Source organism: Sinohyriopsis cumingii, chromosome 15 (assembly GCF_028554795.1).
Source record: "Sinohyriopsis cumingii isolate HCF-2022 chromosome 15, ASM2855479v2, whole genome shotgun sequence".
Classification (NCBI taxonomy): Eukaryota; Metazoa; Mollusca; class Bivalvia; order Unionida; family Unionidae; genus Sinohyriopsis; species Sinohyriopsis cumingii.
The window spans coordinates 87,097,626-87,111,954 of NC_142975.1; the positions used below are offsets into that span (position 1 = coordinate 87,097,626).

Consider the following 14,329-nt stretch of genomic DNA (forward strand, 5'->3'; position numbering starts at 1 on the left):
CAATAATTTTCTCTGCTTGAGGCTTTAGTCTATTCAGAATTATCTTCAGCATGACTTTGCTCAGGTGACTGATCAGACTGATGGTTCTGTAGTTTTGGCATAGCTGTAGGTTTCCTATCTTGGGGAGCAAAATGACCAAGGATTGAGTCCATGTGGTGGGCCATTCTCCTGTCTGCCATATCTTGTTCCAGATTGTTGTCAGGATTGTGACTATCTCTTCTCCTCCTGCTTGAATGAGCTCTGCTGGTATGTTGTCAACACCAGCTCACTTTCATTTCTTTAGTGACCTAAATGCAATTTATACTTCATGAAGAATGGGGTTATCATCAGTTTCTTCTGCCTGAGGGCACTTTAGTACTGCTGGATTTCCTTGGTTCTTATGATTGTGTGATTCTGAGCAGTATTCTGTCCATCGCTTGAGGATCTCTTGATCTTCTGTGAGGCATTTTCCTGGGCAGTGGTACAAGTCCACTGGATCTGTATGGGATGGAATAACACACTCCCGCCCCTACGAATCTCCCAACTATGGGTAAAAAAAATGTGATCATAGCACAGCATCACTGGGCGGAAGTCTTCCTCGATGAAGTCAATTTCCAGGGCAGAATGGCTCCAAGATGAGCTCAACTACCATGTGCCAGGGCCAGGGCGTGTCACACTATATCAGTGGATTTCGGCTGTGGTCATCCAGTCTGGAGAGGGATGGACTCCGTCAGGCTGTATCTTGACCTTGGCACACCACATAAAGACAATTAACAAATCTTCCATACCGGCAGAGGGAAAGTTAAATGAACTTACACACAAGTTGGAGAGGTACAACTGGAACATTATTGGTCTCTGCGAAGTGCGCTGGAAAAAAATTAGCAAATAACAACAGATGAAGGGCATAAGCTCTACTTCAGCAGAAGAGGGGACAAACACAATCATCGAGTTAGATTTCTTGTCCACAAGGGCAATGTGAACAGTATTACGGGTTGCTGCCCAGTCTCAAGCAGGCTCAATACCATCCGTCTGAGGTTGACACCCTTCAACATCACAATAATCCAGGCCTATGCACCCACATATAACTATGATGACAATGAACTAGAGAAATTTTACAACCAACTGCAAGATGTCACTGTCAACTCACCCAAGGACATTCTGTTTGTACAAGGACACTGGAATGCAAAGGTGGGAGTTGACTAAAAGACAAACTGGCAAAGCATATGTGGACCCTTCTGCAATGCAGAAACAAATGAAAGAGTACTCTGGCTCTTGGCGTTTGCTGCCTACAACAATCTTGTACTAGCCAACACATTCAGCCCCCACTAAGTATCTAGAAGATGGACCTGGCACAGTCCAGATGGACAACATCACAACCAGATTGACTACATCTTGGTGGAAAAACAATTCTGCACAGGACTGAATATCGACATAACACAAAGTTTCCAGGAGCAGATATTGGAAGTGACTGTTTTATTAATGACAATGTTTTGCCTCCACCTGAAAATGATCAAAAAGCCTAACCAACCAAAAATCAGATTTGACCTTGAAAAATTGAAAGATCCAAAAGTCGCAGAAGCCTTCCAAGCAATGATAGATGGTAAATTTGCACCTTTGACAACCCTGGACAGCAAAGACACTGACCTCGAGTGCTTAACAACCACATTCAACACACCTGTGACTACCATAGCTAGCAAGATCATTGGCAAATATCGTCCAACAAAGAAACCTTGGGTCACAACAGATGTCCTGGAACAATGCGACAAATAAAAAGAACTGAAAAATGGAAAAAGATATCATGAAGGAGCTAGGAAATACAGAGAGATAAACAACATAATCAGGAAAAGCATGAAAAAGTCAAAGGAATCCAGGACAGAAAGACAATGCTGCAAAATCAAAGACAGCCTGAGTAGAAATGATAGCAAAATGGCAAATCAACTGGTAAAAGATCTCACAACCCATAAACCAGAGAAAAGCTGTGACCACTATCCCAAACAAATCAAGAAATTTAACAATATTACAGGTAAATTAAGTAATACTGACCACAAACTGAAGTGTCTGTCAATGCTGTTTGCCATAGGAGTTACGAGCAAGTATCTTGATTCCATTTTTGTCCTAACAATGTATTTTTATTAATATTTGTATTTTGCTGTATAAACACCATGTTTGATTCAAAAATAGGTTTTGTTTAATTTGAATTTTCCTTTTCCAGAAGTTAGATTTAATTCCGAAGTGATATTTTCTAAGTTTTATGTCAGACAACATGGCCCTGATAAGCCTGTAGCTTGTAAAGGCAGCACTCAGTTCGTTCTCAAGCTGACAATCCTTTTGATCAAGCCATGAATTTAATAAATGCACTTGTTCAGTGCCAAACAGAATTCTAAAACTTCTACTGCATGTTTGACCTTAATCCCTTAGCTTGGTAAGGCAGCACTCTCTTTGCTTTCGCACATGACAACCCTTTGATTAAGCCACGAGTTTCGTACTTGCTCAATACCAAGTAATACAAGGTGGTTATTTTAACACCTGGAGATCTGGCTGCACAACTGACATGTGTACAGTTGCAACCTTTAATAGATTACACAGACTAAATGATCAATACCTTTATCATTGCCAAAGCTCATCTCTACATAAGGACCAACATAAGACAGTGACATTAAGGAAACAGAGCTGGATGATAGTTACAATAACTAGATTACAATTTACAATGATTGACAATGATGGAGGATTTCAGAACTTTATCAGTCAGGATGAATTCTTGAAGTTTGTACCAGATGACAATAGTGACATTTATAGGATACTGTGAATAAAAAACTCTGATTAATTCTAAGATGTTGAATTATACGATCTTATGAATCAGATCATTCGGAACCATTATTTTTATACTGATGTGTGACCTAAAATTTAATTCATGGATTTGTCATATAAATGGACTTAAAGTCAAGCATTATGGATTTTAATGGGTTTAATTAGGACAATTTATAAGATGTCAATTTATTTTTGACATATTTCATTCAATAATATAATTGTATTTTAAACTTGTTTTGTTTTTATTTTCACTATCTATCCAGTTTGGCTTGTTTATTTCTGCAAAGTGCTGCTCTGATTCACTGATGACAAGTCACCACTTCACATGGAACTGACTTGCAAAATACACCCCATCTTGTATAAAGGTCAAAGACAAAATAGCTTTATGTAGCCCTTTATGTGACTTTATGTAGCCCTAAAAATGTGGGGGGTAGACTTGTAGGCGAGTAATTACAGTACTCCAATATATCATAATGAAACGAAATGACATATTAGGAAGATCACCATGAACAGCACATATATGACTGTCACGTGTTTAATATTCCTCTGTGCATACACCAACTGGGTATAGATGACGCTGGTGATAACTTACACACAGGTCTCAATGACCACAACCTTTGGCCAATGTAAATTTTTCTGAAATAAACTGGATGTGCAGAAACCATTATTTTTTTTTTTTTTATTTCACGAAGATGCACATTCATTTTTAAAGTATTTTTTAAAAAGATGAATTAAAAAATTTAATTTTTTTGTGCGAAGGCCAGTTTTGCATTTTCCCATAGGATACTCCTATTTACAAGTTTGGCTGCATCTATAAATGTTTTTAGGCTTGGTCAATTTTAGTTTGAAGTTAAATTGCTCAAGGCAGCTGATTAGGTATTTGTACCTATTCATAATTATATTAATGTAATGTAGGTCATCCAACCAGTTTTAATCAATTACAACATATAGTTTCTGCTACACTCATCTTAAGTCATTATGCATGATGAAATGACCCAAACAGACACATAAATCTTACACACCCAGCTCCACATCAGTTATATCTGAATTCACTTTTCTACAGCCATTCATGCAGTGGTTAATAAATTTTTCCATAAAACTGAAGAAAAAAGTAGACACAGTAGAGCCATTTTGGAAAAAGTTGGGAGGTGAAAAGTTGATTCATTTCAGAGTTACTTCCCATGGTCTATGCTATAAAGTCAAATCAGGTGAATTTTCATCATCTTTCCATTAGGTAGAAGAGTTTATTTGGTATCAATAATATCAGCGAATATGTTCAATGGAGAAAACTTTTCTTCTTCTGTTGCAGTGCCCATGGCCATTCAACCCAGAAATCCACAGCCTTCTTCCTTTCCCAAAGTTCAAGCTGTCCACGAAGTTTAACAGCATTATATAATGGAGAATGGCATTATATAATGGAGAACTGAAGTCACTATGTGGAAGCCAGTTTTCGTCTTCAGTCATGATGACCTTATCTTCTGACCCCAAATATGACTCCTCATCAAAAGTGCAAGCTATCCACAAAGTCTGGTAACTGAAGACAACTGAAATTTCTAGTTATTGTGCAGAAACTTAATTGGTAATAGACAGACTGGTTTAATGCACTCGGCCTTATGATGGGAATACAAAAATTAATTTTCAAAAAGCTCCTGCTTATTCAATTTTTAACAAGCAGTAGTTTACACTGATTTTATAAAAGTGTTGTATTGATGGACTAACACAGATTAACGAATAATATGTGCTTTACAGGTATCTATAAAACAGAAGAAACAAGTAACCTTACACAATGTTCGCTATCCCATTTAAACTATATTCATGCTTTATCCCAAATTCGTAGTTCAGCAGCTGGTAGTTGTGATGGAAGTTTTCAATGCTTATGTCCAGGAAATAATTGCATGCATCAAGCACGATACTAAACAAGAAGGATCGCAGATACTGGTCCATGAAAGTGATTTTAACACAACACTGGACTGACGTGCAGGAATCCCCTAGTGTGCATGTCACACTTTCTGGTAAGGTGGGCAGGATCATTGGCAGTGTTCTTTTACACACTGAAATGAAAAGTAACGTATTTACAGCACTGTGTGATACATTACACACTGAAATGAAAAGTAATGTAATTACGGCACTGTGTAATAAATTACACACTTAAATGAAAAGTAAAGTATTTACAGCACTGTGTGATACATTACACACTGAAATGAAAAGTAAAGTATTTACAGCACTGTGTGATACATTACACACTGAAATGAAAAGTAAAGTATTTACAGCACTGTGATCCATTACACACTGAAATGAAAAGTATTTACAGCACTGTGTTTTACATGACACTGAAACAAGCATGGTTTACAATAAGAAGACAAACTGAACTGATGAAAAAATGTGAGGAGAAGGATGGCAGATAAGGTTTGTAAGAATATTTAATGACTGCCTACTGACCTAATTTTCATCTAAGAATAATGAAACCTTGAATTATGATAATCAGTAACAGTAATCATGTCAAATGATTTTTAAGGAATCACAATCAAAACATTTTTAACACAACTAATTGTAATGAATTAAATGTAGTAAAAGATAAGGACTGTTCCAATACAACATGTATCTCCCTTGGGATAGCTCTTTTAATTAAAAAAATTCTACAGGAGGCTGTGTTGTTATTCTCACAGTGAAGGGTTGGTTGGGAAGGTCACTTCTGGTGAAGATTGTGTTCACAAAATCTGAAATCACAAGTGAGGTTGGCAGAAAGAAAAAAAAAAGATTTAAAAACGCATCTAACCCTCTCTTAGTTGTCCAACTCATAACAAATCAATGTCAAGGAGCTAGAGATGCTGCCAGACATGCAAGTGTGCATATTTGTATGAATTCAAGCACTTGGAAAGTAGTAATATTTGAGAACTCTAGTAAATTATTTCAAAGTCGCATGTAAAAAAATGTACTAAAGTTTCATTTAATTCTTAACCCTTAAAGTACTCATCACAACATACATCATGTTGCCTGTAGAGGTCCTGTGGCACTTGCTTTTTGGGGAGGCAACTGTTTACACATCTGGATAATTTGGCTTGACATTAATGTTAAACTAAATCTGAGTGGTACATTCAGCGCTGAAGCAACCATTCTGTCAGTTTTTAACTTATATTCATCAAGAAGTTTTACAAATGCACATTTAAAATATGGACTACCCAGAAAACCCCAAACAACTGGCTCCACACATGGTGATAATGATTTTATTCAGCAACAGACTGGTCCACTACTTAACTATATTATCAATATAATGGATCCGTGAGGCAATGTTTCAAATTTTAAAAAATCTGTCTTCTTGGAAATGTGTCATGTAGAGTTGCTACAAATAGAAAATAAGTAAAGTACATGTAGATCTCAGATGGAAAAATGTACTCTTATAGTATTCTTACTCAGCAGCCTGCCTTTATAGAATATTTTCAAATTTATGTTATATGTGGGATTATACAGATGATTATAAAAATGACAAAGAAAACTTCTTATTCCTTCATTTCTATTTTTTAATGTACCAGAATAGGACTATCCATATAAAGGTGGGCTTAAGTTCTAATTAGGTAGAAAAAAAGTGTAATGATTATGTCAAAGCATATAATGGTTGGCATATATTCCAAAATACATCCAGAAATTTAGGTTTGCAATTTTGGAATTCAGTCTTTAAGTTCCATTTCAAAACGGTGTAGACATTCTCAGGTTGACAAACTACCAGCATAGTAATCGGATAAGAATGCTACAAATTCAGATACAAAATTTGTTTTTTACACTTGCATGCATGTTGATTTGTTTTTCTAAAACAAAACAAACAGTATGGGAGGATAGAATCTGCACCAGAACAGACTGGAATGGAGATAATCACATTGAAATATACTTAGAATTTTGCAAATGCCGATGTCTATTTACCATATACAGAAGCTGTGAATATTTTTACTAAAATTTATTCAATACTACTAGGTACTAACCCATAACAACATTGAGCTAATGGGACTGTTTCTTTAGTATATGATAATTTCAATGATGAGCATAAGCCTGCCTCTTCTTTAATGCACTCAACATTGTTTTCTCTGCGTCAATAAGAAATAACTGAGAAGGACAATAAAGTGCATGCAGTTAACTAAAAATATGTGAATTAAGCTACTTAATTGATGGATTAAATTGATTTTAACCATCCATTCAGGTAATTACATCTGTTTCAATCAGTTACAGTGGTTCTATCCACTGAAATGGAATAGTTGGAGGAAAAAAAAATCTCAGATTTTGTTATAAGAAAATCCACTAGCTTACTCATGCTTCCACCTAATAGGCTTCAAATGATTCTAGTAGCTACTCAATTCAAATGCTTCACTGAAAAACATGGATTCATTTTCAGATTTTGGTTGTTAAAAAATATTTATCAGATTATGCACATCTCCAGATATCAATAAGCTACATAGGTCTAGTCAGTATGATAGATATTGTTAGAAAAAATTTAAATTTGTGAGGTGTGTGGTGCAAGTTTGATGGCATGTGGTGCATGTTTGATGGCTTGTGGTGCAAGTTTATTCAAGGCTTCTCCAGCTACTTTGCTCACCCCAGAAACAGACACAAGCTACAAACTAATTCCATTTGCAGCCAGATGATGATAAATAAATGTCAGAAATACACATAATTGATGGTATTCATAGATTTAAAGACAATTACTAAGGTCAAAGTTGATACACTCATACTGCAGTGGCAAAAATGATGAACTAGTACCTCTGTAGATGGTTTTGCTGTTGATTAATTGGTTGATATGGGGTTTAATGCCACTTTCAGCACATAATACGCTGTCAGTATATTTAGTGGAGCAAGAACCACTGATGCACCGGAAGCTACTGGCAAGCTTTCTCACATACCCATGTTGGCCATGCCTAGACTCACACAGACAGTGGTGAGATGGTAATTGATCAACACAAGACTAGAATGAAAGTCTGGAAGAAGGAAATTGAACCTGTGACTCTCAGATTCAATGTCCAGCATGCTACTGCTAGGCCATCAGTGATGATGATGCTGCTTTTGACAACGGACATTTAACTGCAATGACATTGATTGTATGAGTACACTGAGGTCAAAACAATTATTCCTCGACTTTCCAGTGAGGGGTAGTTGGGATGAAAATCCAGTTACTGATTTTGGTCTTATGATTGTAGAAAGCTGATCAGAAATAATGATGATGATGACAATCTGACAATCAGCTGGGACAATTGATGTAACAATGTTTGACAGCCTACATTTCTTTTTTTATTTTATATTACTCATGCAACAAGGCATAAAAAGACATGTCATTCACTACAAATATATTTTTCGAAGAAGTTAATTTACAGTGTAAAAGGAGGCAGAATAAATGTGATAAATTCCACGGTTATTACTTTTTTCATTTTTCTCTGACAAATCAACTAATATGTATTTAGAAATACATTTAATGAACAAAAGCACATGAAAAAATCACAGCATCTGCCATTACATTTAAACAATAGGAGATTTCACTATCATGCAAATCAAAAGCAACAAGAGCAAAGAAACTTTTAGCAAAGACAGGCAATCACTAAAATAAAGATACATACATAGTCATAATGAATGACAGTTTAGTAAGGATACAAGTTCATAATTTTCAGTATTACAATAGAAATCCCTATTGTAAAATTCATATTCATGAACATTAAATTAGTAAATTAAGGGAATGAACCATGACATCTACAAATAATAAGCTACCAAGAAAAAGTTTATATCAGAAACATACATGGCTGAAAAGACAAACAAACAAAAGAACAAAAGATGATTGATTATAAAGAATTAATAAAAATATTTAGTGTCTTCTGTGACATAATAATTCATGATAATTTACATCCGGTCAGCTGTCAATGAAATCACTTATGACCCCAACTCAAAATACAAATCACTTCTACTGCCCACTAACCCTTCACCAGAAATGATGTAAAATAGCATGGTTCTGTATGGGGAGAATGTTTTTCAATTATAACACAGAGGAACATAATTTTTTTACAAATTGCTTCTGTTATGTACTGACTGAACTGAAGTGCCTTCCCCTAAGGGGGGGTAAATGTTTTACCTGTAATAAAGAGCAGATTCCAACTGCTTTATTGATTACTATTTTAGGAAAATATAATCCACTACTTTGTAGTTTTAAAATACTTCACAACTGAACTATGTAAAACATGTAGATAAATTTGGGGTGGTGGGGTGTTCAAATTCGAAGCAACATTACAACCATTTTTGTTCTTAAAATGTAAAAAACCACCAGTTAAGACGATGACATTTTTTAAAAAGCACATACACAGAAATTAATTTGACAATAAAATAATCAAAAACCCGATTACATTATAAACATATTGTAATTCAAATCAATAACTTTACCAAAACGTCAGTAACTGAAATTGCAATCTGAATTTTCCACAGTATTTTTAATTTATGTGAGTTAGGTCTGGTGCTGTGTGTGCTAGACTCTGGTAGATAAGATCATGGGTTTGATATTGGCGGACACTATTTTACTCCATTCCAGTTATATAATATGCTATAGCTAACTATTTCTTTGACTACAACTACTACTATTTCTCCTCATGTAAAAAATAGTATCAACAGAAGCTGACAGAAGAAAATTATTCAGGTCCTGACAGAAATTACCTTATGATAGAAATTAACTTAAATGCAAAATATTCACATGGAAACCAACCGAAGCAATGACAACATCAACAACAAAAAGAGGAAAAATACTCCACTATATGTTCTTCTAATTATTGTTTAATATTTTACAAATTTACTTTATACATTCTCTTTTTTTTTTAGGGTCAAGGAATTAAATCATAAATGCATGTGAATTTCTATGTATTATATTTGGAAGGCTGAAACGTTTAAAAATTGGGAGCATTTATTAGCATGTCCAAAATATTTGACTGTTAAATATTGTAATTACCTTTGTCTCACTATTTCCAAATATAACTGAGAAAATTTCAATAAAAAATTACACTTACAATTAACCCACTTTCCTGTCTGGGATGCTTGACACTCCTCTTGGAGAAGGTATTTGGAAATTCCAAGTCTTTCCCATGTTGTGGCTATCAGGAAATTATTCAACTGTCCTCCAGCTTCAGTAATCATTTCGCTCAATATCGTACCCATATCTGACAACAAAAAGATTCCATACAAGTCTTCATATTTTAATGTTAAATTTTAAAATCTTTATTGGGTTATTTCACTTTGCTGACCTGCAATATGATCTACCCTTCTGTTTCCTTCATGCCCCTCTTGTTCATTATTTCAATGGGACACAATCTGCCAAAAAGGGCACACCCAAAACTTTGACAGAAGATGACCCGTCACAATTCATGAGTGAAGTAACTCAAACGTTCCTGCGAGGCAAAAAGGATTTGTTTTTGGTCTAATATGGTATGTATGCAATAATTTTAAGTCTAATATGGTATGTATGCAGTAATTTTAAGTCTAATATGGTATGCATGCAGTAATTTTAAGTCTAATATGGTATGCATGCAGTAATTTGAAGTCTAATATGGTATGTATGCAGTAATTTTAAGTCTAATATGGTATGTATGCAGTAATTTTAAGTCTAATATGGTATACATGCAGTAATTTTAAGTCTAATAATGGTACGCATGCAGTAATTTGAAGTCTAATATGGTATGTATGCAGTAATTTGAAGTCTAATATGGTATGTATGCAGTAATTTTAAGTCTAATATGGTATGTATGCAGTAATTTTAAGTATAATATGGTATACATGCAGTAATTTTAAGTCTAATAATGGTACGCATGCAGTAATTTGAAGTCTAATATGGCATGTATGCAGTAATTTGAAGTCTAATATGGTATGTATGCAGTAATTTTAAGTCTAATATGGTATGTATGCAGTAATTTGAAGTCTAATATGGTATGTATGCAGTAATTTGAAGTCTAATATGGTATGTATGCAGTAATTTTAAGTCTAATATGGTATACATGCAGTAATTTTAAGTCTAATATGGTATGCATGCAGTAATTTTAAGTCTAATATGGAATTTATGTAGTAATTTCAAGTCTAATATGGTATGTATGCAGTAATTTCAAGTCTAATATGGTATGTATGCAGTAATTTTAAGTCTAATATGGTATGTATGCAGTAATTTTAAGTCTAATATGGTATACATGCAGTAATTTTAAGTCTAATATGGTATGCATACAGTAATTTTAAGTCTAATATGGAATTTATGCAGTAATTTCAAGTCTAATATGGTATCTATGCAGTAATTTTATGTCTAATATGGAATGCATGCAGTAATTTTAAGTCTAATATGGTATGTATGCAGTAATTGTAAGTCTAATATGGTATGTATGCAGTTGTTGTTATTGTTGTTGTTATGGGGTTTAACGCCATTTTTCAGCACGTGTACATAGGCTATACATGGCGGGCGGTATTAATGGTGGAGGAAGAACAGGAAAAACCCCGGAAAGAACCACCGACCCACAAGAAGCTACCGGCAAGCTTTCTTACATATCCGCAATGGCCGAGCCCAAGACTTGAACCCACGCAGACAGAGGTGAGATGGCAGTGATCCGTAATGGACAGCGCTTTAGACCACTCGGCGACTCGGGGCCCCAGGTATGTATGCAGTAATTTTAAGTCTAATATGATATGTATGCAGCAATTTTAAGACACCTCAGCACAACAGTGCTGAATGATGCAAAGATAAACTTCAAAAAATTTAAAAATGAAGAATTGTACCAATGTTAGGAATATAAACCCTTCCAAACTGCAAAAAATCTGAGTCTGTACTAGGAATGAAACTACATCAATAAAATATTGTCTCTATTATTTATCAGTTATAAATAAGATAAGGTCTCAAAAGATTCTTCACTACAATTTTCCTTTTCATTATCAACCAACCATGGCCAGCCAAACCCTTATACATGTACATTCTATTCTATCTTCACTCATTTTTAGACTTCTTTGCATTCTTCCACATAAATAGCATGTGTAGCCCTGCAATCTTCCCATAACCTATTTATAACTTCAATACAAAGATGTTTATAGCATGTGATTTTGCATACGCACCTACTAACTTGCCTTGTATGTTTATGTCTAAAGCACAAGACAAACAGGTCTTGAAGGTAGTCTATTTGATGGGCTGGCACTAAATTTCCATGGTCAAAGGTCCATAAGCATGATAATCCAGAATAGGATTCCTTTTATGACAATTTTCACTAATTACTCGCCATGAAATCATTCTAAAAACTGCTAATGATGTCATGACATCGTCACTATTAGTCACAATTTTATTTGAAAACATAAAATAAGAGTAACATTTGCTGAGAAATACTCTACAGCTGTTTTTTCAAATTACATTTATTGATGTAATGGCTCTAATTGCATTTTTATGTAAATTCAATTATATCTATTGAATTTTATGTATTTCCATTTTACTAAAGCATGTTTTTAATACGACAACAAAACAATTATGAAAGCAATTGTTCTCAAAATTTAAACACAATCAAAAATGGAAATCCTGACTTTCGGTAAATGCATTACAAATGAAAGAAAATGAAAAGAAATGATGCATGGAAGAGATTAAGCATGGACAGAATGCATTTCTGAAACCATACACAAACAATGGTGAGATGATATCCGAAATGTATAAGTAAATGGAATGCAAATGAAACGAAAATAAAAATGAAATGGGAACAAAATGTTGAATTGGTAAAATTACCATGGGTCTGTAGATTGAATATGTTTCTGATATATATATTTTTACTCGTTTTGCACCAGCTTGTCAAAATGGTACAAGTACGACAATCCTGCACGTTAAAACTGCCTGTACTGATTCAAATTTCTGTAATATATTACTCTACCTGGGTTTAACTTGAACACATCTCCCCATTCACATGGAGACTTTGGCAACTTGATGTTTTTCAAGACAGGGACAGACATATCACAGAAATCTGTCTCCAAACACAGACTGAGAGTCAGGCTAAACAGGAAATATCTGTCGATGTCCTCTATCTTGTAACTGAAAAAAAAAAGACATGAATCAGTTAAATCTGATCAGTGGGTTCAGCATACAGAATAATGTAGCCGATTTTAATGCTGTTTTGTGTCTAACATACATATACTGTGTAGATTATATTTTTTAAATTTTAATATATATACATATAAAATTCAACATCTTGTAAAATAAATTGGAGTACTAACAGTGTCCATATTTTCTGTACAATAAGCATGGACCAGCAACATTTTACAACTTAAATTTTTGACAAATTAAATAAAATATTACAGACTAAATAAAGTATATGATTCAGATTACTATTGAGAAAATGGTGAATAACATTTACTTACTCTGCCCTCAAAATTCCAAACAACCAGAAGCTATTGGAAACAGCTGAAAAAGAGCAGATAGCAAAATTATATTTTAAAAAACCGACAAATACTACCAAAATAAATAAAGTAGTCTGAAACTTCAATATATCCTATTAAAATCTTGCAAAGATTTTCTAAACGGATCTCCAGTGATTAGGGGAAACATTATCACTTCCAGCACGGACCATTTGATACCAAGGTCAAATTTATTTTGATCTGTCATTTCAGTCCCACTGAATTCTGGTGAACAAAGATGAAAATTAATAATAACAATGTTTGAATTACTAGGTGAAGGCATGAAATTTTAATATTTTCTTTTTTGTGAATCTCTTGAAAAATGAGAACTAAAGCAATATTTTCTGCAAGAAAGTATCTTTTTTAAAATTTCGGAAGCAGTGGCAGTTCAAAAGGAGTGACTGCCACACCAGAAACAGTTTGAAAATTATCATGCAATAAAAAGTGCTCTTTTCATAAACTGTCACACAATGAAACAATTTTAACTTCTTGACAGATACGGCTGATTGTTGTTAAACGATTGCAAGTTAGAAGTTGTCTTTCCTTGATTTTCAACACTGTGTCAGTAGTTTTTGTAATAAAACATTGCAAAGGAACATTTAAATGACCGATTTTCAATGATTAAAATTTATATATAAGGACCACAATGCATATTCTTCAATTTGCATTTTGATCTGACTAAACATTTATCCCTTTAATATCTTTATCAGATGAAAAATAAAGAACATACTTTCTAACTTTTAAATTACTATCAACAGTTCATGAACTTCAACCTCAAGTGCTTTTTTCTAATCAATAGCAAAAATTATAGAATTCAGACAATTATTTTATACAAAACATATCTTGGCATTTAATTCTGAAAAACATAATTACCTAGTGATGCGTAATCCACCAATACAAATGATTCCTTGAATTTTTCAAGGGCTATGTCAAAGGTGTTGTTACAGGCATTCAAATCAATCTTGGCAGAAAGTGACTTGGCTAGTTTCTCAACACGGATGCAGCAATGAATGGCAGTACAGTATTTTGGGATGTAACAAGACATGCGATAATCTAGCTTTGGAAGATAGGATGTATTCACAAAGGAACATTCTGAAAAAAAATATAACTTGTAGCAAACATGTACAATCTGTAC

The 14,329-nt window shown here is 34.1% G+C and overlaps 1 protein-coding gene across 1 annotated transcript in view; it reads right to left on the bottom strand.

The window, feature by feature from the left end:
- Window positions 1-14,329, bottom strand: part of LOC149782249 (uncharacterized) — a 665,894-nt gene that overhangs the window by 508,132 nt on the left and 143,433 nt on the right. Inside the window, exons 49-54 of the mRNA XM_089935099.1 lie at window positions 14,068-14,286; window positions 13,159-13,201; window positions 12,675-12,832; window positions 9,807-9,956; window positions 4,571-4,838; window positions 1,592-1,728 (exon numbers count right to left, since the gene is read on the bottom strand). Of these exons, the coding sequence (XP_089791225.1) occupies window positions 1,592-1,728; window positions 4,571-4,838; window positions 9,807-9,956; window positions 12,675-12,832; window positions 13,159-13,201; window positions 14,068-14,286 (975 nt within the window). The remainder of the gene's footprint in view (window positions 1-1,591; window positions 1,729-4,570; window positions 4,839-9,806; window positions 9,957-12,674; window positions 12,833-13,158; window positions 13,202-14,067; window positions 14,287-14,329) is intronic.